Source organism: Asparagus officinalis, chromosome 2 (assembly GCF_001876935.1).
Source record: "Asparagus officinalis chromosome 2, Aspof.V1, whole genome shotgun sequence".
Lineage (NCBI taxonomy): Eukaryota > Viridiplantae > Streptophyta > Magnoliopsida > Asparagales > Asparagaceae > Asparagus > Asparagus officinalis.
Genome location: NC_033795.1, coordinates 2968849 through 2994982, shown reverse-complemented (window position 1 = coordinate 2994982; position 26134 = coordinate 2968849). Strand labels below are relative to the sequence as shown.

Sequence of the window (26134 nt, the reverse complement as noted above, 5' to 3'; positions counted from 1 at the left end):
TTTTATTCGTTCCATCCCATTGGTAAATAATTTCGCAGTGTAATTCATAATTTCATGACCTATAACCCATAATTTTTGTCCATTTTTTGTCGTTTCTACCCATCAAGACATAATTTTGCAAGATACAAAATTCACAATTTCATGAGGTATAACACATGATTTTTAGTTTTTTAGTCGTTTTGACCCATAGACAAATATTAACATGGAGTACAAATTCACGATTTCATAAGTTATAACCCAAAATTTTTATTCATTTTTAGTCATGTCTATCCATCGATAAATAATTTTGCGTAGTTCAAAATTCACGATTTCATGAGCTACAATCCATAATTTCCGGTCATCTTTACTCGTTTCATCCCATTGTCAAGTACGAATTTAACAACTTTATAAGCTATAATCCATGATTTTTTACTATTTATAATCATATCTATCCATAGACCAATAATATTGCGCAATACAAATTAACCATTTCATGAGAAATAAACCACTATTAGTGGCTATTTTTAGTCGTTTTGACCCATTGGTAAATAATTTCGTGGAGTCTAAAATTCACGATTTCAAGAGCTACTATAACCCATGATTAGTGGCCATTTGTAATCATTTTGACCTGTTCGCAAATAATTTGTGACGAGCAATATTCATGATTTCGTGAGCTATAATTCATGATTTTTGTTTATTTTTAGTCATTTAAACTCGTTGGTAAACAATTTCATTGAGTCCAAATTCACGATTTCATGAGTTATAATCAATAATTCTTTGTCATTTTTCGATTTTGCTACATTTTGGCAAATAATTTGCAGAGTCGAAAATTCACAATTCTAATAGCTAAACCCATGATTTTTGGTCATTTCAATCCATTGAAAAATAATATAGAGTCTCACATTCATGACTTCATGAGCTATAACTTATGATTTTCGTTCAATTTTAGTCATTTTGACTCATTGGCAAAACATTTAGCGAAGTCGGAAATTCACGATTTCATGCGCTATAACCCATGTTTTTTAGCCATTTTTATTCCTTTCACATTGACAAATAATTTCATGTAGTCTAAAATTTATGATTTTATAAACTACAATCCTTGATTTTTCGCCAGTTTTAGTCATTTCTACTTATTAGCAAATAATTTCAGAGAGATAAAAATTCACAATTTCATGAAGTACAATTTATGATTTTTGGATATTTTTAATCGTTCCGATCCATTGGCATGCAATTTCATGGACTTCAAAATTCATGATTTTATGACCTAGAACTCATCACGATTTTTTGCTATTTTCAATTGTACTGACCCATTGGCAAATAATTTTACGGAATCCACAATTTCATGAGCTATAACCTAAGATTGTTTGCTATTTTTAGTCTTTTTATCCATTAGCAAATAATTGTGTAAAGTGCAAAATTTACGATTTAATGACTTATATCCTACAGATTTTGTCCATTTTTGGTATTTTCGACCCGTTGACAAATAATTTTGTATAGTCCGAAATTCCATGATTTCATGACTTATAACTATAATTTTTAACCATTTTTAGTTGTTTCATTCTGCTAGCAAATAATTTAACATACAAAGTTAACGATTTTATGAGCTATAGTCTATGAATTTTGACCCTTGTTTGTCAGTTCTACCAATCAATTAATAATTTTGCAAAGTAAAAATTAACGATTTTATGAATTATAACATATGATTTTTGTCTATATTTAGTCATTTCAACTCATTGACAAATAATTTCGTAGACTAACATTCACAATTTCTTAAGCTACGTAAATAGTTTAGCAGGTCTAAAATTCATGATTTTATGAACTATAATCCACGATTTTTAGTCATTTTTAATCGTTACAAGCCATTGGAAAATAATTTCGCAGAGCCTAAAATTTCAAGATTTCATGATCAATAACATTAAATTTTTAGTCATTTTTAGTTACTTTTACCCGTTAACAAATAATTACTCAAGAGTACAGAACTTGAAATTTAATGAGCTACGACCCACCATTTCCAGGGTGCATCACTCAACTTTAGAACCCAACACTGAAGCAAGTCACTAGAGACTTTTTCAAGATAACAACAGCCTTTAACACAAATATAGTATGAGTCATGGTCACCCTGACTTGCTAGTATAAACAATCATCATCATACAACATGCGGAAAGCCCAGAACAATACCTCTTGCAAGGGCTCGGCATAACAAAATTCCAAAAGGGTGCATGTATAAACTGAAGCTACTAAAAACTTTGGAACCAACCGGCAACAGGATCAAACGCTACACCCTTGAACAACAATAACTTTCAGAAAGATCATCGAATTGTTCTTGAGACAAAAAAAAGGCCCATTCATTATTACTAGAGAAAAATAACAGGAAGACATTGCTTTCGTCATTTGGACGTTGAATGCTCAAAATAAGGTTTACTACTCCAACCCAGGTGGCTATGTTGTTTCCATCTTATGATCAAAATAAGGTTCCGGTCGTTCAGCTGTGAGCTGGGTTCAGTAGAATCCCAGTTTACTTATGACTTAACTAAATAGGACGAAAAAAAAGTCCAGAATTTCCCCGAAGCCAGTTGGACTAGAAGCAGAATCCTGTATATGCAAGTAAACCAAATAGGAATGTTAAAATAAATTAACAAAAGTAGCAACCAGTAATCATTAAAAGATATACAATTCAAAAGTCTGACATGTATTTGAATGTTCAGTAAATCGATAGAAAACAAAGAAGATCAATGAATGTGTTCCCAGTAGCATATCCATTGTTCTTTCTCCGGTTGAGCTCTACTGCCCAGTCTAGGTGAATTTGAAGGAGAAACTGCTCGTTTTGAATAAAGGAAAACGCAAGGTGAATGACAAGGAGAGTATCGGTATCAGTCAGTATAACAAAATTTAGGGTCAGGCGGTCAGCTATAATGATGCATCATGCAGCTAATGCTTTTCTTCCACTATGTTGAAGGCCTATCACTCCACGGTCTCCACCTAGTAAATCATTACCATGATATTCTTACATGCTTCCAACCAGATTCTCTTATGCCTAACTCAAGTTTTCCTTTCATCATTAAATCGCGTCTCCTCTCCTACTTGATACATCTAGTGCTCTCTATTGCACATGATTTTCACTCATTTTATTCCCAATAGGAGTAATTTCTGACCTACGATCACAACACTCTTTTTTTCCTTTTATCACACCTCTTAGTGCGTGCTCTGATTCATAAAATACTGAGGTCTGGAGGCTTGTAGCTTCCCTATATAGAATTATTCTAAGGGTTGATCTTGACACTACTATTTCATGAGCTGTCATACTACCCATTTTGAAAAGAGGCTTTAGGCAAGGATGATGAAATATAAAACAAACAGAATGACATGAAGATCAGAAGAAAGGCGTTGATCAGAAGAAAGGGGCTTCCCCCAGATTTGTCAAGAACGAGGTGCTGCTGAATGAACTCCATTTAATTTTCAGTTTCTGCCGGAGTAATTTTTGTGAATATAACTGAAATTTGAGGATGTGGTAAGGTTCTGACATGCATATACCTCACTTTTAAAACTTGAGGATGAGGTAAGGTCTTGTAGCGTGAAACTGAATATGCTAACATCTGCAAGGTGTGGGATATAAGCACACCAAGTTTCGGGTTTAATGAGATCTAGTGCCCTCCTCACACTTAGAGCCAAATGCTCGTCGTGGCACCGCCAAATTCCTGATTGATGCATCCATAACGAAGTCGAAATATGAACTTTCAGTCTTTTCCCTGAGAGTGTTAACCAATTTCATAAAGCCTCTAACAGACTTACAGACAACCTTTTCCCCCTCTCCATTATACAATATAGCGTCGCTAACAGGCACTATCCGAGACTTTACACAGTATGAAACTCGATATGCTCCAGAGGGGACATCTAATACCACAGCTCTGAAGAAACATTTTTCGTTTCAAAGAACAGATAGGGCATACTCTCTAACAGCTTCTAAAGCCGTACAAATTAAACAAGTGTAACCAGATCCATAGTAGGTTTAAGGTTGACCAAATTATGGACACAGTTAATTTTTTTTGTGTATGTCAATTCTAAACCTGTCTTCTCAAAAGTGTCAAAAACACTATCAGCATCATCAGTACTCATAATATAATTCTATACATGATGACAATTTGTTATTTGGTAGAAAAATGGCCAAAATTAGTGTTACAGTCCTCACAAATTCGGGAATTTGGAAGCACGCATAACATATTTCACGCGAGACGACAACTTGCGATGTAATCAAAAACTGACAAATTCATGGGTTAGAGTCCACAAATATTCGAGAAGTTATAGCACCCAAAAAATATTCTATGCACGAAGACAAATTGTGATTTGGCTGAAAATGGCCAAATCGTGGGTTACAGTCCACAGTAGTTCGAGTATTTGAGAGTACAAAAAAAAATATTCTATGCAAAACAATAATTTATAATTTAATAAAAAAAACAACCAAAATCATGGGTTATAGTGCACAAAAGTTAAGGCATTTTGAAGTAGCATTAAATATTCTATAAGAGATGGCGACTTGTGATTTGTCTGAAAACGACCAATATCAGTACACATCAGCCAAGTATGCATAAAAGTATGGATCAAATCATGCGTTATATTACACAAATCATTACACAATATTTTATGCGTACTCAGCTGAATTTTTAGAGTACGCATAAAATTATGGAATTTTACGCATAAAATATTTTATGCGAGATAGAAGCTTGAGATTTGGTTGAAAAACATGAATTTCAAAGTACACATTAATTTTCATTGGGAAGAAGAACAAAATTGATAAAAAATTATACCCCATGAAAATCACAATTATTGATGAAATAAAATTTAATTTTCATGAGGTTGAAACAAACGAAAATAGACTAAAATTGTATGTTATAGCCCATGAAAATTGTGACTTCCGAAATACGTATAATAACTTGCCTAGGAAAAAACAAAGAATGCAAAAATCATTAATTTTGCAGCAGTCATAATTAATTGCCATTTGGTCAAATGAACGGAAATAAGACAAATCATGGGCTATAGGCTTATAGTCTATGCAAACCGCGAATAATTAAGTTTGCACAATTAATTATTGAATGGTCGTAATGAACAAAATGGAAAAAAAATGAATTTTAAAGTACGCATATTTATTTTCCATGGGATTGAATAACAAAAATTGACTATCATGGGTTAAAGCCTATGAATATCGTGATTTTTTATGAAAAAGATCAAATTAACATTGGGTCATAATTAAGAAAAATAGATTGTAGTCCCAAGTTACAGCTCATGAAAATCACAAATTTTGAAGTACATATAGTTGCCATAAGTGAGAACAATTCGCTTCAAACAGATTAAATTGACCGAACAAACCAATTTTTGGGCAGTTCAGTTCGGTTTTAGAAAAACTTTGATTTGTTTTCGTTCTAAAATATATGAAACCGAAATAACCAAACAGACTGCTCTCAACATAATTGCCTAAAACTCATGCTCGTTCGAGGTGAATAGATAATTTTATACTAATACTTTTATATATCTTAATTGATAAATGTTTGATTTTAGTTTATAAAATTGTTGATTTGATAAGTTTTCTCTTCGCTTGGGATATAAGCTAAGTGAAAGGTTTGAAGGCGTAATAGTCATGTCTTTTAGCTAAAAATCCTCGAACTTTACATTTCTAAGCCCAAACTGAACAAACCGCACCGAACCACACCTAACTGATTTGTCATGGTTCAGTGTGATCTTGAAACTAGCTCGATCTAGTTTGATTTGATTAAAAAAAAGTAAAAAAACCGACAGAAGCGACCGTTTGCTTACCCCTAATAATTGCTTGCCATATGGATGAACCAATCAAAAGTTGCCAAAATTGCGAGTCCTAGCCTATCAAAATCGCAAATTTCAAGTCATTATTAATTGTCATTGGCTTGAATGGATGATAATGGAGAAAAAAATCATGGTCTATAGCCGAAGAAACTTATAACTATTGAAGTTTGCACAGTTATTTGTTAAATGCCCGAAAGGAACATAAAGGACAAAAATCACAGAGAATAGCCCATAAAGATAACAAATTTTGAAGTACGTGTATTTACTTTCATTGAAGTCAAAGAACGAAATTGACAAAATTGAACGTTAATAGTCCATGAAAATCGCAATTTTTAATGAAAGAAACTTCAATTGTCATTGGTTGAAACTGACAAAAATAAAAAAATCGTGAGATATAGCACATGAAAATTGCGAATTTTTAAAGTACATATAGTTACTTGCCATAAAGACGAAACAGATAAATATAGCAAAAATTGTTAATAACCCACCCAAATTGCGAATTTTAAGTAACCATAATTAATGTTATAGCCCATCAAAATCACGAATATTGAAGTTCGCATAACAAATTGCCCAATGGTTGTAATGAATAAAAAGGGAAAAAATATTGACTCTAGCCTATAAAAATAATTATTTTCCATCTGCTCGGAGGAAGAAAAAATTTACCAAAGATCACGGGCCAAACCCTATGAAATTCACGATTTTTTATCAAGGAAATTTAATTGTCATGAAGTCAAAACTAACAAAAATAGACAAATTGTGGGTTAGATCTCATGAAAATCACAAATTTTGAAATATATTTAATCATTTGTCATTGGAAGAAACGAACAAAACTTGCAAAAATAGGGAGTTCTAACTCACCAAAATCGTAAATTTTGAAGCAGATGAAGAAAAAATTGTCAAAATCATGAGTTATTACACACCAAAATCCCAAATTTTAAAGTAGTTACGATGAATTGCTATTAAGCCGAATGTCCGATATGGATAAAAATCACGACATGCGGCCAAAGAGAATTTGCAAATACTTACGCTTGCACACTTAATTGCAAAATGGACAAAACGAACAAAATGGACAAAAGTCATGGAGTATAACCTATGGAAAAAAGAATTTTCTGAATATGCATATACTTATTTTCTATTAGGTCAAATAATAAAAATTTAAATTTGCGGGTTATAACCCATGAAAATCATAAATATTGATGTTTGCACAATTAAGTGTGAAACGATGGAAACGAAAAAAGGACAAAAATCATGGATTATGGCTCCTAATAATCATGAATTTTAAACTATAAATTAGTTTCTTTGGGTCTAAGAACAAAAATTGACAAAAATCATAAATTATTGCTTAATAGTCGTGACAAACAAAATAAACAAATCAAGGATTACAACCCATGAAGATAAAGAATTTAGTAGTACGCATATTTATTTTTCAATAGGTCAAAAACAATTAATAAAAAATGTTGTTTATATAACCCATAAAAATCACAATTTTTTAAGAAAGAAAGTTTAAGTGTCATTAGATCAAAACTAACAAAAACAGACTAATTGTGGATTATAGTCTACGAAAATCAAGAATTTAGGAAAAAAACGTGTCAAGGCCCCAAAAACAAAAACCTCTTGTGGCCCAACCCCTTAAAATTTTTCTCATGTGCTTTAACCCCAAAAGACCCAACAAATTGTGTTCCAACCCCTTTTCACACTCACCCAAAAAGTAACCCAAAAAGTTTCGAAAATACCCATTGTTCTTCTTCTTCTTCTTCTTCTTCTTCTGTGTCTTTCTCCTCCTCTCCTCTAATGGCTCATTTCACCTCTTCTTCTCTCCTCTCCCCTAACCTTACTTTCCTCCTCTCTCTCTCTCTTGTCCCCCTCTCCTGCCTCCCCTTCGCTACCACCGAGCCTGCCATCTCAGGCAAGCGCTGAGAAGACTTAGAGAATGAGGAGAGGCGGTCGGCAAGATGCTTACAAAGAGAGATGTAAATTGCATGCTCTATCTCAATGGGATAAGCTTCGATCAATTGAATTACATCTGATTGTTGATTAGACCACCATTAGAATGTGTATCTCATTAGAATGGTTGACTTTTGAGTTTTGCATTGTAGGTGTTTGTATGATTACAGCTTAATGCACGCCAAAATACATTTGTGTCATGGAGCCTTATACTAGTTTATTACATATGTTGATTTTGCTAACTAGCTGTCTAACTTCATGCAGTGTGATCCTCTATTTATGGGAATATCTCACAGGGACCTGAATGTTAGACCAATAGCTTGCTATATCAGCTGTAAAATTAAACTGTGAATATAAGACTAATCAAACTGTTAAATACTTGCTATATCAACTGTAAGAATGTAACACTAATCAATAAAAAGTACATGTTTAACGTACGTGGGCTATTCCTTTTTCATGTTAACTATCTCCATTTTCTTTAACTTTTACTTGAAACTGTTAACTTTCGATTTCTCCTGTTAACTTTCACTAGAAGTTGTTAACTATCTCAGTTTGACGTTAATTTTTAGCTGAAATTGTTAACTTTTGAGTTTTCTTGTTAACTTTCACTGAAAGTTGTTAACTATCTCCGAAAGAATGTAATTGGTGATTAATGCGGATTGCTATGCAGAACAATACTTTTGATTGAGCGCTATAGGTTTTCAAGACTTTTATAACACATTGTGGAAGAATTTTATAGGCTTTAAGAATTTAAGGCTAATCAAACTGTGAAATACTTGCTATATTAGCTATAATAATGTAAGACTAATCATCATAAAGTATATATTTATCGTATGTTGGCTATTTCTTTTTCCTGTTGCCTATCTCAGTCTGTTGTTAACTTTTATCTGAAACTGATAACTTTTGGGTTTTTCAGTTACCTTTCATTTAAAGTTGTTAACTCTGGGTGTTACCTATTAAGTATAACTGATACTAATAATAAACGTACCAAACTGATAGTAAAAAGGAATTTTATTGGTGATTAGTATGGATTGCTTTGCAAAACTATATTTTTGATAGAACAATATAGATTTTGAAGGCTTTTTATAGGACATTATATAAGATTTTTGAGGCTTTAAGAATGTAAGACTAATCAAATTGTGGAATATTTGCTATATTAGTTGTAAGAATGTAAGACTGATCAATATAAAGTCTTACAATCTTACAGCTGATATAGCAAGTATTTCACAGTTTGATTAGCTTTAAATTCTTAAAGCCTACAAAATTCTTCCACAATGTGTTAAAAAATTATTGAAAACTAATATCGCTCTATTGAAAGTATAGTTATGCATAGCAATCCACACTAATCACCAATTACATTCTTTTTGCTATCAGCTTGATACGTTTATTGTTAGTACCATTTATACTTAACAGGTAACACTCAGTCTTCCAGTAAAAGTTAACAGGAAAACTCAAAAGTTAACAGTTTAGGCTAAAAGTTAACAGCAAACGGAGCTAGTTAACAACATCCAGTGCAAGTTAACAGGAAAACCCAAAAGTTTATAGTTTCAGGTAAAAGTTAACAACAAACAGAGATAGTTAACAGAAAAAAGGAATAGACAGAGCATGTCTATTTCTATGAAAGATAGTTAACAGTGAAAGATAAACATGTACTTTACAATTTCAGCTTATTGAAGATTACCAAAGCGTGTCTATTTCTATGACCAAAATCCATCAAGAACTATTTGAACAATCTACTTCAGATTACATACATAAAATACCCTTGAATACAACATGAGCAGCTCACATTCTCTCACAATGTTCTACCTTACATAATTTATATATTTCTCTGTCATCATCAAAAATCCTAAACTAAGGCCTTGTTTCTCTTCTGCGTACTTCCTACTCCACTGAAGTTTTTACAAATTTCATACAAATGGGGGATTAACTTTAGCCAGAGCAAGCAAAGAAGATGGTAAGATCCAAAGTCAATCTCCACATGTCAAAGATGAAGCAACTATAGGTATCAGTAAACTAACCTTCTTGCTATTAATCTTGTGCCATCCAAACACAATCAAACTCCCCACAAACATATCAATCACAAAGCTCGACCTCTCCTTCCTTCTCTCCTACTCCTCCATGCTCTTCTTCATCCATCTCGTTGATCGTCTCACCTACTTCTCTCACCTCCTTCTCTAAAGCCTTCTAAACACTTACCTAAGATGATGTGGTTAGAGGCAAGTGGCGAAGGGGGAGGCAGGAGAGGGAGACGGCGGGGTCGAGGGCAAGAGGGAGAGGAGGAAAGTAGGGTTAGGGGAGAGGAGGAGAAAGACACAGAAGAAGACAAAGAAGGGGTATTTTCGAAACTTTTTTGGGTCACTTTTTGGAAGAGTGTGAAAAGGGGCTGGAACACAATTTGTTGGGTCTTTTATGGTTAAAGCACATGGAAAAAACTTCAAGGGACAGCCACAAGAGGTTTTTTGTTTTGGGGACCTTAACACATTTTTTCCAAGAATTAAAAGTACGTACAATTATTACTCAATAGAAGAAATGAACAAAAATGATTTAAATCGTGAGCTATAATCTACCAAATTCGTAAATTTTGAACTAGTCATTAACTGTCATTGACTTGAAAGGATGATAATGGGAAAAGATCATGGCCTATAGCCTAAGAAAATAACAAATGTTGAAGCTTGCACAATCGTTTGCTAAATGATCAAAACGAACAAAATAGACGAAAATCATGGACTATAGCCCATGAAAAAAAAGAAATTTCAAGTATGCACACTTATTTTCCATTAGGACAAAATTGAAGTTTATAACCATGAAGATCGTAATTTTTTTATGAAAGAAAATTTAGTTGCTATTTATTTGAAACAAGAAAATAAACCAATTATAGCCGACGAAAATCGCAAATTTTGAAATATGTACAATTACATGAAATAAGAACAAAACGAACAAAAAATGACAAACTCATTAGCAATAACCCACCAAAATGATAAATTTTATAGCAATCAATTAATTATCATTAGGTAGAATAAATAATGATGGGCAAAAATCGTGGGCGTAGCCCATTAAAATCGTGAATATTGAAATTGCACAACATTAATTGCTAACTGATTGAATGAACAAAATGGAAAAAAATCATAAACTATATAACCTATGCAAATGACGAATTTTGAAGTATGCATATTTATTTTTCTATGAGCTGAGGAATAAAAATTGATGAAAAATCGTCGGTTGATGCATAGGAAAAATCACATTTTTATGAAAGAAAATGTTACCATCATTGGATTAAAACTAATGAAAATAGACTTAACTCGTGGGCTATAAATCGCAAAAATTATGAATTTCAAAGTATATAAGTACTTGCCAGTAGGACGAAACGAACAAAATTTGCCAAAATGGTGAGTTATAAACCAGCAAAATTACAAATTCTTAAGTAGTTATTATTGATCATTATTAGGTAGAATGAATGATAATGGACAAAAATGACGGCCTATAGCTTCAAGAAAATCATGAACGTTGAAGTTCCCATCATTAATTGCCAAATAGTTGAAACGAAGAAAATGGACAAAAATCATGGAAAATAACCCATTAAAATAATAAATTTGAAGTATGCAAATTTATTTTCCATCGGATCAAAGAACAAAGATTGCCACATTTGGGCATTACAGCCCAACAAAATTGTAAATATTGATATTTGCAAAATTAGTTGTTAAATGGTCGAAACGAAGGGAAATAAGTTATGGACTATAACCCATGAAAATCGTGAATTTTGAAATACGGGTGTCTACTCTCCATCGGGTCAAAGAACTAAAATTGATGAAATTCATGGGTTATAGCTCATGAAAATGGCGATTTTTGACGAAATAAAATTTAGTTTTTATTAGGTTGAAAGTAACAAAAATACAAGAAAATCCTACATTAAAGCCCTTGAACCGTGGATTTTGAAGAACGTATAATTACTTGCGGAAATTATTAGTAATGACCTACCAAATTATGAATTTTAAAGTAGTCATAACAAATTACCATCGAACAAATGAACACTAATAAAAAATTGTGAGATATATAGCTCATGAAAATCACGAATACTGAAGTTCATACAGCTAATTGCTAAATGGTTGTAATGAACACAATGGAAAACAATCGACTATAGCTCATGAAAATAATTTATTTTCCACAAGGTCAAAGAACGGAAAAATTGACCAAAAATCATGGTCAAAGTCAATGAAAATAATGATTTTTCATGAAAGAAATTTCAATTGTCATTAGGTCGAAACAACCGAAAATGGACTAAAGTCGCAAGTTATAGGTCATGAAAATTACGAATTTTAAAATACATATAAATATATTAGGACAAAATGAACAAACATTGCAAAAATCATAGAGTTATGACCCACGAAAATCGCAAATTTAAAGGTAGTCATAATGAACTGTCATTAGGTCAAATGGATGATAATTGACAAAAATCGTTCACCTGTAGCCCAAAATTAATTGCGAAATAGTCGAAACGAACAAATTGGACCAAAAAGACTAGCTTATGGAAAACAACGAATTTTGGAATACGCTTATTTTTTTCTATTGGGTCAAAGACCAAAAATTATGTGTTATTGTTGGTTATAGTCCGTGAAAATCACGAAAATCGATGTTCGCACAATTAATTTTGAAATGGTCGAAAAGAAAAAAATGACGAAAATCATAATGACTCATGAAGCTCGTGAATGTTGAAGTACACATTTAGGCTATGTACCCGAGTACTTCTATCATGATTCATGACGTCGTACATGTACTACACAAGTACTCAACACTTTCACGTACCCATACTTCAGGGACACTCCTTGGATATATACATACAGTTTATTCTAACATGTACTTAATTGCATGATATATATTTTAATTGAAAATACTTTCCATACACTTCTTGAATATATATCTTACACTTACACATCGACTTTTTGAAACTCGTTAGACTGTCAAATTCATTTCAGTCTACACAAGTTCAAAGCTACGATTTTAAAGGTTCGGCGTATATATAGTTAAAAAACGAGCACTTTCCAATTTATAATAATCAACATAATTACATAAACTTAAAAACATGCAGGTACCACCATGAAGTAGAACTGGACATGGCACTGAGACTGTCACAGGATGACGGACTGATATAGAATACTTGAACTGGGGCCGCTCTATGTAGCCATGCTATCGGCAGAAGGAATTTTAATTCTAATGTACAAGTGAAAATCAATAACGATCTCATGCAACTATTAATTTCGATACACATACGTAGCCACATCCCATAACCGTACCTGCATCCATACCAGCATCTTCATGTAATAAAGCATTTAGGTGTCACTCGGTCGAAGAACTAAAATTGACATAAATCATGAATTATGGCTTAACCGCCATGACGAACAACAGACCGAAATCACATTACAGCCCATAAAAATAAAATACTACATAGCATGCATATTTAAATTCCATCGGGTCAGAAAAATAATAATGTGTAAAACCCATAAAAAATCTCAATTTTTATGAGAAAAATTTTGATTGCCATTAAAGCAAAATTAACAAAAACTGACTAATATTGTGAATTATAGCCCATTAAAATCACGAAATTCGAAGTATGTACATTTATTTGTCATTAGGAAAAAACAAACACAATTTGACAAAATCATAAGATATAACCACTCCAAAATTACAAAATTTTAAATAGACATTACTAATAGCTTTGGGCTCAAATGGATGATAATAGAAAAAAATTGTGCCCTATAGCCAAAAAAAATTACAAATATTGAAGTTCTCACAATTTGTTACTAGATGGTCAAAACAAACAAACTAGTCAAAAATCATGGAATATAGTCCATGAAAAATAACAAATTGTGAAATACATATATTCATTTTCTATGAAACTCCAATTACCATTTGTTTAAAACTTACAAAGACAAATAAAAATTTGTAGGTTACATAGCCAATGCAAATTGCAGATTATGAAGACGTGATATTACTTGTCATATGGATGAAATGAAAAAAATAGGCTAAAATAGTTAGTAATGACCCCGCCAAAATAAAGAATTTCAACGTAGCCATAATTAATTGTCATTGGGCCGAATGAACGATAATAGACAAACTCGTGGACTATAGCCCATGAAAGTTGCGAATATTAAAGTTCAAACGATTAATTTCTAAATGGTCATAACAAACAAAATGAAAAAAAACATGAAGTATAGTACATCCAAATAACAAATTTTGACGTATGATATCTAATTTTCCATCAGGTCAAAAGAACAAAATTAGACAAAAATCATGGATTAGCACTACATGAAAATCATGATTTTTTATGATAGGAAATTTTAATTGTGATTAGGTCGAAACTAATAAAAATAGACTTAAGCCATAGGTTATTGCTCGTGTAAATTGTGAATTTTGAAGTACATATTTAGTTGACATTGGGACAAAACAAAAAGATGTCAAAATCGTGAGTTATAATCCACCAGATTCACAAATTTTGAAATACTCATTATTGATAGTCATTGGGTATAAAGATTTAACGATGGACAAAAAACACAACCTATAGCCCCAAAAAATCGAGAATATTAAAGGTCTTACAATTAATTGTTAAATGGTCAAAATGAACAAGATGGGGAAAAAAAAAGATATGGACTATAAGCCTATGAAAATAACGAATTTAGAAATATGCATATTTATTATCCACAGGGTCTAATGACAAAAATTGACAAAATTGTGGGTTATAGCATATGAAATCCGTGAAAATTGATGTTTGCACAATTAATTGCGAAATTGTCAAAAAATTTTATAAAAATCATGGACTATAGCCCATGAAAATTGTGAAATTTGAAGTACACATTTAGTTTCGTTAGGTCAAATAACGATAGTTGACAAAAATTATGAACGACAACCTACTGTTCATGACGAACAAAAAAAGACAAATTAAGGATTACAGCCTACGAAAATAAAATAAATTTAATGTACCCGTATCAATTTTCCATTGAGTCAAGAAATTTAATAGAAAATTGCGGATTATATAAGCCATAAAAACCTTAGTTTTCATGAAAGAAAAATTAACAGCCACTTTATCAAAACTAGCGAAAATAGACTAAAATTTTGTATTATAGCCAATGAAAATCACGACTGTTGATATACGTACAACTATTTGTCATTAGATAAAAATGAACGAAAACTGTCAAAATCTTGAGTTGCAACACACAAAATCGTAAATTTCAAAATAATCATTATTAATTGTTATTTCTCAAATGGATGTTAACGGACAAAATTGTAGCCTAAAGCCAAAGAAAATTACAAATATTTGTTCGCACAATTAATTGCTAAATGTCAAAATGAAAAAAAATGGACAAAAATCATAAGGACTAGCCCATAAAAACAACGAATTTTGTTGTACACATTTATTTTCCATTAGGTTTGAGAACAAAACTTGACAAAATTGTGGACTATAGCCCTAAACATCTGTATTTTTTATTAAAGAAACTGTAATTGTCATTTGTTTGAAACTAACAAAAATAACTAAAATCGTGGATTAAAGCCCATGAGAACTACAGAGTTTTAAAGTTGCGTAATTACTTGTCACAAAGATGAAACAAACAAAAATCACCAAAATCGTTGGTAATAACACCACAAAAATCGTGGATTTCAAAGTAACCATAATTAATTGTCATTGGATCAAAAGACTAATAATAGAAAAAATCGTGGGTTATAGCTCATGAAAATCACAAATATTGAACAACACAATTGATTACTAATGGTTGTTGTTTTCGCCAAAAGTTGGTTTTGTTGTCGAATTCATTATATCTTCGGTCGATTACAATAAATTCAAAGAAAACAGCCTTTTTATGAGACTCTTTTACACAACAAAAAGAAAATTACAACTCTTGAGAAAATAAACGCAGGATCGTTGTTTGGATCACTGCTTTCGTGGGATCTTTGCCTGTGCCGAGAGCGCTTTGACTCGTGGACCACCAAATCACAGATTCTGATTGAACCGTGAGGGGTTTATGATTCTGACTTCGTTTATCGAAGTGAGAAACTGAAACGATATCTTATCGATGTAAGATAGTCGTTCTTCTTGAAATCAAGTCAAAGCCTGATTATCAAGGATTGGCCGTAAGATCAGCACCTCTGCTCTCTCTCTGCTCTGGATTGCTCTGAAGTGCTCCCAATGATCAGCCTTCTCAAAAAATCGATCTCAGAGGGTATTTATAGCCTCCAGGATGAACAGTACTTCCGAGACAGTAAAGACTGTCTCTCCCCGCGAGACAGTAAATACTGTCTCGTGAACAGTAATTCCGAGACAGTAAAGACTGTCTCTCCCCGCGAGACAGTAAATACTGTCTCGTGAACAGTAATTCCGAGACAGTAAAGACTGTCTCTCCCCGCGAGACAGTAAATACTGTCTCGTGAACAGTAATTCCAGACAGTAAAGACTGTCTCGTGAACAGTAATTCCAGACAGTAAAGACTGTCTCGCGGAACAGTAACCGCAGGCAGTTTTCATCTTAACTGCCTTCCCACGTTTCAAACTCCGTTATATTGGCAGTTATCCACGTGATTCTCGCCCACGACGTTTCCCACGTTCTTGAACAGTTAGTAGCCACGTGTAGGGCAGTTACAAAGGTAGTTTTGACCATCTGAAAGCTGTCTCACTCGGCGAGACAGTAAAGACTGTCTCGCACGGCGAGACAGTAAAGACTGTCTCGCGCGGCGAGACAGTCAAGTCTGTCTCGCACGGCGAGACAGTCAAGACTTGCGGTCTTCTGCCTTTTTGGATGATTTCCTCTTGAGCTGTATTTGGATATCTTTCAGCATTTTTTGACGCCTACAGTTGTAACGAACAAAATTAAAAAAAATCATGGACTGCACATGAAAATAATAATTTTTGAAGTATGCATATTTATTTCCCATGGGATCAAAGAACAAAAATTGGCAAAAAAATCTTCATTTAATGCCTATGAAAATCAAGATTTTTATTGAGTTGAATTAACAAAATTAGACTTAAGCTAATGAGTGTTCATGCAAATTGTAAATTTTAAAGTACATATAATTAATTAACATTGTGATAAAACGAATAAAAAATATCAAAATCATGCTTTATCATCCGCCAAAATAAAGAACTTTGAGGTAATCAGTACTGATGGCCATTGTATAATAGAAAAAATCCAAGTCTATAGCCCCAAGAAAATCGTGAATATTGAAGTTCTCACAATTAATTGCTAAATGATCAAAATAAACAAAATAGACAAAAATTAGGAGCTATAAGCCCATGAAACTAACAAATTTTGAAGTATGCATATTTATTTTCAATTGGATTGAAGAACAAAAAATTGACAAAATTGTAGGTTTTAACCCATGAAATCGCGAATATTAATGTTTGCACAATAAATTGAGAAATGGTCAAAATTTTCTCAAGGACTATAGCACATGAAAAGCATGAACTTTTATGTGCACATTTAATTTTCATTGGGTTGAAGAATGATAGCCGACTAAAATCGAGAATTATAGCTTAATGGTTGGGACAAACAAAATAAAAAATCAAAATTAGCCCACAAAAATAAACAATATCTTAGTAACAAAAAACGTGGGTTATAACCCACAAAAAATTATGATTTTTATGAAAAAAATTTAATTGACAAGGATCAAAACTAACAAAACAAGACCAAATTTTGGATTATAACCCATGAAAATCACAAATTTTGAAGAAACGTACAAATATCTCTCATTACCAAAAAAGAAATAATTATAAGTCGTAAGTTATAACCCACAAAAAATTATGATTTTTATGAAAGAAAAATTAATTGACATAGATCAAAACTAATAAAAGAAGACTAAATTTTGGATTATAACCCATGAAAATCACAAATTTTGAAGAACGTACAATTATCTCTCATTAGCAAAAAAGAAATAATTATAAATCGTAAGTTATAACCCACCTAAATCACAAATTTTGAAAAACATTATAAATTGCCATTAGCTCGATCGACTGCTAATAGATGAAAATCGTGGCTTATAGCTAAAGAAAATTACAAATATTAAAATTTTCGCACAATTAATTGCTAAACGGTAAAAAAAATGAACAAAAATCATAGACTATGGTCTGTGAAAATAACAAATTTTAATGTATCATATTTATTTTCCATTGGATTGAAGAACGAAATTTGATGAAATTGTAAGTTGTAGCCCATAAAAATCGTGATTTTACATGAAAGAAACTTTAATTGCAATTTGTTTGAAACTAGCAGAAATAAAATAAAATTGTAATTGAAAACAAATTTAAAAAATAATCATAGACTATAGCCCATGCAAACAAATTTTGAAGTACACATTTATTTTTCATTGAGTGAAGAACAAAAATTGACAAAAAACTTAAGGGTTAACGCCTATGAAAATCGCACTTTTTTATTAAAGAAAATTATAATTGCAATTTGGTCAAAACTAATGAAAATAGACTTAAGCCATAGGTTATAGCTCACACAAATTGCGAACTTTGAAATACGTATAATTACTTGACATTAGGATGAAACGAAGCAAATTTGCCAAAATTGTGAGTTACAATCCACCAAACTTACAAATTTTGAAGTGGTCATCATTGATCACCATTTGATAGAATAATTAATGCACAAAAATTACAATCTAATGCCCTAAGAATATCGTGGATACTAAGGTTCTCACAACTAATTGCTAAATGGTCAAAATGAACAGAATGGACAAAAATCATGGACTATAAGCCCATGAAAATAACGAATTTCAAAGTATGCGTATTTATTTTCTATTGGACTAAAGAACGAAAATTAACAAAATTAAAGGTTATAGCCTATGAAATCGTGAACATTGACATCTGCACAATTAATTATGAAATCATAGAAAGGCAAAAAGGACAAAAAGTCATAAACTATGACGCATGAAAATCGTGAATTTTAACGTACACAATGTTTCGTTTTCATTGAGCCGAACAAAAACCATCAATATTAGCTTAATGGTCGTAACAAGCAAAATAACCAAATCAAGATCATAGACCACAAAAATAAAAAAATTGTAGTACACATATTTATACTGCATTAGGTAGAATTTTTAAAAAAAACATGTGATATAACCCAAAAAAGTCGTGATTTTTATGAAACAAAAATTAATTGCCATTAGATCAAAATAACCAAAATTGACTAAATTTGGGTTATAACCAATGAAAATCACGAATTTTAAAGAACATACATTTGTTTGTCATTAAAAAATTATCAAAATTCAAAACCATGGGTTATAACCAACCAAAATTGCAAATTTTGAAAAAATATAAAAATTAAATTTCCGTTTGCTCACCTGGCTAATAAGTGATAACGGACAAAATTTGTGTCCTATAGCCTAAGAAATCACAAATATTGAAGTTCGCACAATTAATTGTTAAATAATCAATATGAACAAAACAAACAAAAATCATGGACAATAGCCCATGAAAATAATGAATTTGATGTCCGCATATTTATTTTCATTGGTCGAAGAACAAAACTTGACAAAATTGTCTGCTTTAGCTCATGATAATCGTGATTTCTTATGAACTTTATTTGCTATGTGCTCGAAACTAACAGAAATAAACTAAAATCGTGTATCATAGCCTAAGAAAACTATGAACTTTGAAGTCGTATAAATACTTGTCATAAGGACGAAACGAACAAAAATTGCCAAAATTGTTCGTTATTTTTTTGGAGGAAAATGTTTGTGCCGCATATAACACCGACAATCACAACAACAACGCCTTTGGCGCACATGGAAATCAATCTCAGGCTCCTCTACTAGGAAGCGACACGGCTTTGTCATGTGACCTACAAGGCTTTCCCCAAAATCACAAATTTTAAAACAGTTATATTTAATTGTCATTGGGTCAAATGAACAATAATAAACAAAAATCATGAGCTACAACCCATGAAAATTGCAAATATGAAAGTTCGTACAACTGATTGCTAAACGATCATAACAAAATGGAAAAAAAAAATCATAGACTGCAGCTCATGCAAATAACGAATTTTGAAGTACACATCTATTTTCCACTAGGTTGAAGAAACAAAATTGACAAAAAAATCATAGGTAAATGCCTATGAAAATCAACTAATTTATGAAAGAAAATTTTAATTGTCATTTGACCAAAACTAACAAAAATAGACTTAAGTCATGGGTTACAGCTTATGAAAATTATAAATTTTGAACTACATATAATTTCTTGACATTACGACAACACCAAAAAATTTACCAAAATCGTAAGTTATAATCCAACAAAATTAGTAATTTGAACTTTGAAGTAGTCGTTATTGATTGCTATTGGGTAGAATGATTGACAATGAACAAAATTTGTGGCCTATAGCCCCAAGAAAATAGCAAATATTAAAGTTCTCACAATTAATTGCTAAATGGTTGAAATGAACAAAATGGAGAAGAATCATGGAAGCCCATGAAGATGAATTTTGGAGCATGCATATCTATTTTGCATTGGATCGAAGAGCGAAAAAAGACAAAATTGTGGATCATAGCCTAAGAAAAGTGAGAATATTGATGTTCACACAATTAATTGTAAGTGTGTTAGAGCATCTCCAACAGCTTCCCCATTTCCCACTTTTGGAGAATTTAGTTAGGTTTTTAGTCCAACAGATTCCCAATCTCATTCCCCAAAATAGGGATGGAGGAGAAAAAAATGAGGAAGCTTCTCCAAATCTGCAGCATTCTCCAAATTTTTGGAGGAAAAAAGGGATTTTTCAAAATGGGGAAGCTGTTAGAGTTGATGTAAAAATAATTTGGAGAATATAACTTTTGCTTCCCCATTTTGGAGAAAATTTTGGAGAAGCTGTTGGAGATGCCCTTATAGTTCACAGAAGTTAAAAAATTTTAAGCACGCATAAAATATTCTGTGGCACGACAACTTGTAATTTGGTAGAAAACGGGCAAAACCACAGGTCAAGTACACAAAAATTTGGAAATTAAAGAGCCTTGTAATGATGGATAGTTTTGAAGAAGAGTTTTTTTATCTACCTTTCTAATACAAAAAGAACTATTATTTGACATAACATTTGCCTCGTCATCAATATTCTAGATACCTACCTCTAACATCTTCTCCTTGAAAGTTTAATTAGCTAGCTCAGTGACAATGAGGAAATCAGTAACTTAGCCTTTCATTATTGTGTCAAACACTCAATCACTCAAATTTTCAAAACGCAATCTATGCACATCAATTAAAACAAACAAAAAGATAGCTTGATTAAGCAACCAAGTAACCAAAAGTATATAGAAAAAGATGTTGCATGCTCTCCCCACTAATGCACAAAACATACACCACATTCCATGAAACATCCAAAGCATGCCAAACGAACATAAACTAAAATATACGACATATCAGCAAAGCTGCAAATTAAAATTGTGAGGTAAGCTAAATCCACCAGAATATATACTACTATCTAAAATCTATGCTCCATACCATCCAAACAAAAATGCTAACATTAGCAAACAAAACTTACCTCAAAATTCTACCTCCCCAGAGGAAGCTCTCCACTCGTCCCCTCTACTGCACGGGCGAAAAATCCTTCATCATGTTCATATTATGATCAAAGAACTCAGCATAAGGATGCCCCTTAGGCACCAGCTTTCTATACTTTGCAAACTGCTTCTCTGCCTCATCCTTCTTTCTCAACAAAGTATATATAATCCCTTGACACAAGTACGGCCTAAAATCCCTCGGTTCCTCCTTTACCAACTCCTCATATATCTCCAAAGCCTCCGCATATTTCCCTTCAATAACCCGAACCTGAGCAAACAACAGCTTAAAATCCTTCAACTCCTCTTTCCTCTTCTCCTTCTTACAAGCCACCATTGCAGTCTCTACCCTCTTCAAAATTTCATTCAGTTCGCCATTAGCCCCAGATTGGGATGCCATCATAATAAGCCCATGGTAAGCTTCGACAAGATAAGGGTTTTTCGATAAAATCTCTTCAAACCCTAATTTTGCAGCCTCGAGCTCCCCGCTGTAGCTCTGGAGGTGAGCTTTGAGAAGGGGGAGGTCATTTTCTTCGGGCTCGAGGGCGATAAGTTGATCGGCGATGGAGATGGCTTCCGGGAGCTTGCGGGATTTGACCTTGAGCTCCATCAAGGATCGGAGGGCGACGACATCGCCGGGATTGACTGGAGCGGGACTTAGGGTTTGCTCGCGGAGCTCGTCCAGTTAGGGCTTCGGCTGTGCCGGTGGAGGAGGGCGGCGGCGGCGAGGGAGGGTTGGGAGTGGCGGAGAGGAAGACGGCGGCGGCGGCGGTCAGGCGATGAAGTTGGCTTGACGGCGGTGGAGATCAGGTTGGATAGGGTTATAGGTTAGGTTTTTGAGAAGCGCGGATGTGCGTTAGGATTAGGGTTTTGGAATGCGAGGGTTTTAGAGGGAGGGAGAACTGGGGGTTGAAGAAGGAAGGGCGAGACGATGAGAGAGTGGAGATGTGAAGATTAGGGTTTGGATTGAAGGAGGTTCTGCAAATGGAGTCCATTGCAAAACCCTAGAGAGAGAAAATATGAGAGAGAGAGAGAGAGAGAGAGAGAGAGAGAGAGAGAGAGACCCCGCGCTCGAGCTGAGCTTCGAGGACGGTGATTTATTTTAGGAGAAGACACGGATTTAATAACATATTCCAATCGGGTGGGCCCAATCGAACTTACATGGTACCAAAGGAAGCAGGCCGAAGCCCAGAAGATCTGTCCACATTATACGGATCGAATTTGCAACGTTTTAAAGCCCAGGCTTCGGTGATTTATTAAGATACCATGTCCAAAGTACGGAGTACGGAGTGAAGTCTGAAAAATAAGTCATAATAGGTTGGAGTCTTTGTGATCCGTGATTTTTTTTTTCTCACCGCTTCGTGGGAGCTTTCATGGTGTAATTTTACAAATCTTTTTGGCAAAAATAATTATTCTAAAGTTATTTATTACACAGATCTTAATTGATGAATATATAATATTATGAACATAATATAAAATATTAAAGGAAGAAAATAGATACTATATTAATTTCCTCATATTTTCTCGTCGGCTTCAAAATTTGCTACAGGCTTCACAAATTTAAGATAATCGACTTGCTTGTTACAATAACCATGAATGAAATTTCATTAGCATATAGCTGAAATCAACTCATGAGGAGAGCTTCATCTTGACGATAGATATTTTGTGGATAAGTACATGTGAAATTTCAAAACATAAAAGTCTTTAGATCGGTGCAAAACAAATGGATTTTTATTAGGTTATGTAGAGTCTAATTTTCAGACCCGATCCAATTCGCATCTTGTAAACTATTCAGAACATAGTGGGATTTTACCTGCGACGACCGTGGACGTAACTTCTCTCATCGAGAAGTGAACCACGTAAATTCTATGTGTCATGTGATTTATTTTTCCTCTCTTCCCTCTTTCACCTCTATTTCCAAATCGTAACAGGGGTTAGAAAAACCCTAACAATTTTGACGACAGATATTATCGAGTCAAGTCTCTCTTTCTTTAAAGACAACGTATGTAATAGATACTTGTCCACTAGGAACTTTTTCCTATTGTCTCTCATAAGACTCGAATCTACAGCTCTCATATTTGCATGACTTGCCATTTAAACTAAACCTTCCATTAGAAACATTAATTTCAAACTTAATGTCATGTGACAACATAACAACATTGCTTAAGCTCTCAAAATTACAGCTAGATCTTTTGTGAACGCTCGTTCAATGTTGATGTGGCTCTTTGTACGGCTATGCTTTTTTTTAAAAAGGGTGACACATTCTTAGAATCTAATTAGGGGACCAAAAACCTTATTTGTAAGTGGACACTAAAAAAGGCATCAAGCATTCACTAAAGCAATTATTCTCCAACAGAATACAGACAAGAAGCAAAGATCTTTAGATTCTTACAGAATTCTCCAAGCATAAATTTTATTTCATGTTTGAGTTTTCCAAGTATTTTCTAAAAATATACATATATAATACATCATGCGAAATAATATTTGAAACTTACTTTGTAGATAGCCTACAATTTCTTTATCCTATAAAGTATGGACGTATCCTTTTATAATTTTCTATTGGTAACTAGGATATCATGCTGTATAATAAGAACCTGTTTAATCCTTCAGCATGTGATTAGTGGTTGGTAAGAGTTGAATTAAAGAGCAATTACTTAGAAGTAAACCTACCACTTTGGATCTCTACCAACCTAGCTTCCATTACATTAATAACATGATTAATAACATGATACTCATCTCCTACTCCAATTAATTAATATTTAGCAACAGATGACTCATTTCTTAAGTAACTCTTTGAAACGAATTAATATGCGGTTTCTTCTAATTAACTGATCATATTAAATATCACATAAACGCAATTCTACACATAAAAAAATTTTTAAGTAAACCTTAGTCAAATTCTCGTATATATAATAGTGTTTATGTAGAACAGTGAACTCTATGAAAAAAAACAGTGAACTCTATGAAGTGAAACCTCAGCTCCAAGCCTTAATTAATTATTGAAGGGATCTTAAAGTCAAAAGTAAATAACTTCTAGTAGAATCATAGTGAAGCTAGATGAAAACATGCAATGTTTCTTAAGACCCATCTGCTTAATTAAGTCATCGCGTTCAAAATTTTGATCGTCAACTGTGGTTATCTTGAAACCTTTAAATTAATGACTTGAAGCAACAATTTTATTTATTTATTTATTTATTTTGACTGTTTCAATCCTTAGAAATGCATAAGTTAGGTTCTTTTTTTTTTATGAAAATTGATATGATCACAAAATATAGACATATATAATTATTGGTTTAAGGAGTGTTTCATGACGTACAGTCCTAGTTGATAGACAGCATGTTGCATAATATTATTCAATTATGACACGTTAAGGTTTCATGCTGTCTCAGTTGCCTTATATTTTATCAAAGTAAAATAATATGTTCTTATATTGGATGTTTGATATTTAATAAAACAAACAAATACATGGTTAACAAAATATATGGTGAAAAAACAAATAATTCAGATATGTTTATGCTCGGGCATTATTCGTATTCTAATAAAGTCGATCAGAGATTTAATGTAGAGGTTGAAGAAAATTCTCAGATTTGATTATATATGTAACTATTTTTAAGTTGATACTACTCAAATAAATCTCAAAATGTATAACAAAACGAAGATTATAAGGTCAAGCAAATTTAGGCCATATTTAATTTTGTAAAAATAAGAAGATGGCAATCAATCCAATTGTGAACATTTCCCATCTGCGCGCATTATTATGATGATTTTATTTATTTATTCCCTATTATTTACTGTACAATGATGTATGTTAACAGATTATTGAACGTTGATATGTACGTATATGTAGAAATCAATAAGATATGAATACGTGTACATATACCGTATGATCATTACTTTTTTCTTGTTTTTTTTTAAAATTTACTAGAGAAGTATGCTTATTTTAATTAGCTATCTGAAGATCAAATTAGAAGGAATCTATGTAAAATAGCAAATTGCTTTGAAGTTTTCTTGCTAAGCTCGACAAAGTTTTACAAATTAAGTAAAGACTAAAGACTGACTGCTTTCGTCAGAAAACAAAAAGTAAAAGACTTGTGCCTTTATGCAAAAAGCCCCAATCATTTCTGAAACTGACATTTTTGTCCCCCGCGCTTTCTATAATTGACCCCGCCATTTTCAACTGCTTCCAAGCTTCAATCTTCTCTCTCTCTTACCTTTCTCTCTCTACAGAGCTCGAATTGCTCGCTAATGGCGTCCCCCTCTCCTGTCGAAGTCTGCGTCAAGGCCGCCGTCGGAGCTCCTGAGATCCTCGGCGACTGTAACTCTCTCTCTCTCTCTCTCTAAATCTTCTCTCTCTAACTCTTCTCTCTCCTAATTTTAAAAAAAATGTTTTTGTTTAGGCCCTTTTAGCCAAAGGGTTCTTCTAACCCTAGAAGAGAAGAACGTGCCCTATGAGATGAAGTTGATTGACGTCAGCAACAAGCCCGAATGGTGAACTGTGATCTCTCTCTCTCTCTCTCTCTCTCTCTCTCTCTCTCTCTCTCTAGCTCTAGCTCTCGTTGATGGCATGCAATCCCTAATTTGGGTTAGGTTTTTGAATTGATTCTTATTTTTTTGGGGGGCAAAAAATTAGGTTTTTGGAGATTAGTCCTGAAGGGAAAGTTCCGGTCCTCAAATGCGACGAAGGGAAATGGGTCCCTGATTCCGATGTGATCACTCAGATTTTAGAGGAGAAGTACCCGAGTCCATCTCTGGCGACTCCACCAGAATTTGCATCAGTGTATGATTTTTATACTCATTTTCCTTTTTTATTAGATTATTTATGTTTTTGGTCTATGTAAAGTTTGTAAAAAAAAAAGGTGGGGGGGGGGGGGGGGGGGCTCTAT

The 26134-nt window shown here is 33.0% G+C and overlaps 2 protein-coding genes across 2 annotated transcripts in view; one reads left to right on the top strand and one right to left on the bottom strand.

Annotated features, from left to right (window-relative positions):
- Positions 2045-21936, bottom strand: LOC109829922 (protein SLOW GREEN 1, chloroplastic-like; the record flags this gene model as incomplete). Its single annotated transcript, XM_020397015.1, has 2 exons — positions 2045-2571; positions 21236-21936. A coding segment is annotated over one exon (657 nt), but the record flags the coding sequence as incomplete, so codon positions are not given.
- LOC109829920 (glutathione S-transferase DHAR2-like) overlaps positions 25414-26134 on the top strand; it is a 7624-nt gene continuing 6903 nt past the window's right edge. The window contains exons 1-3 of the mRNA XM_020397014.1: positions 25414-25566; positions 25649-25739; positions 25882-26028. Of these exons, the coding sequence (XP_020252603.1) occupies positions 25497-25566; positions 25649-25739; positions 25882-26028 (308 nt within the window). The 5' untranslated portion in view covers positions 25414-25496. The remainder of the gene's footprint in view (positions 25567-25648; positions 25740-25881; positions 26029-26134) is intronic.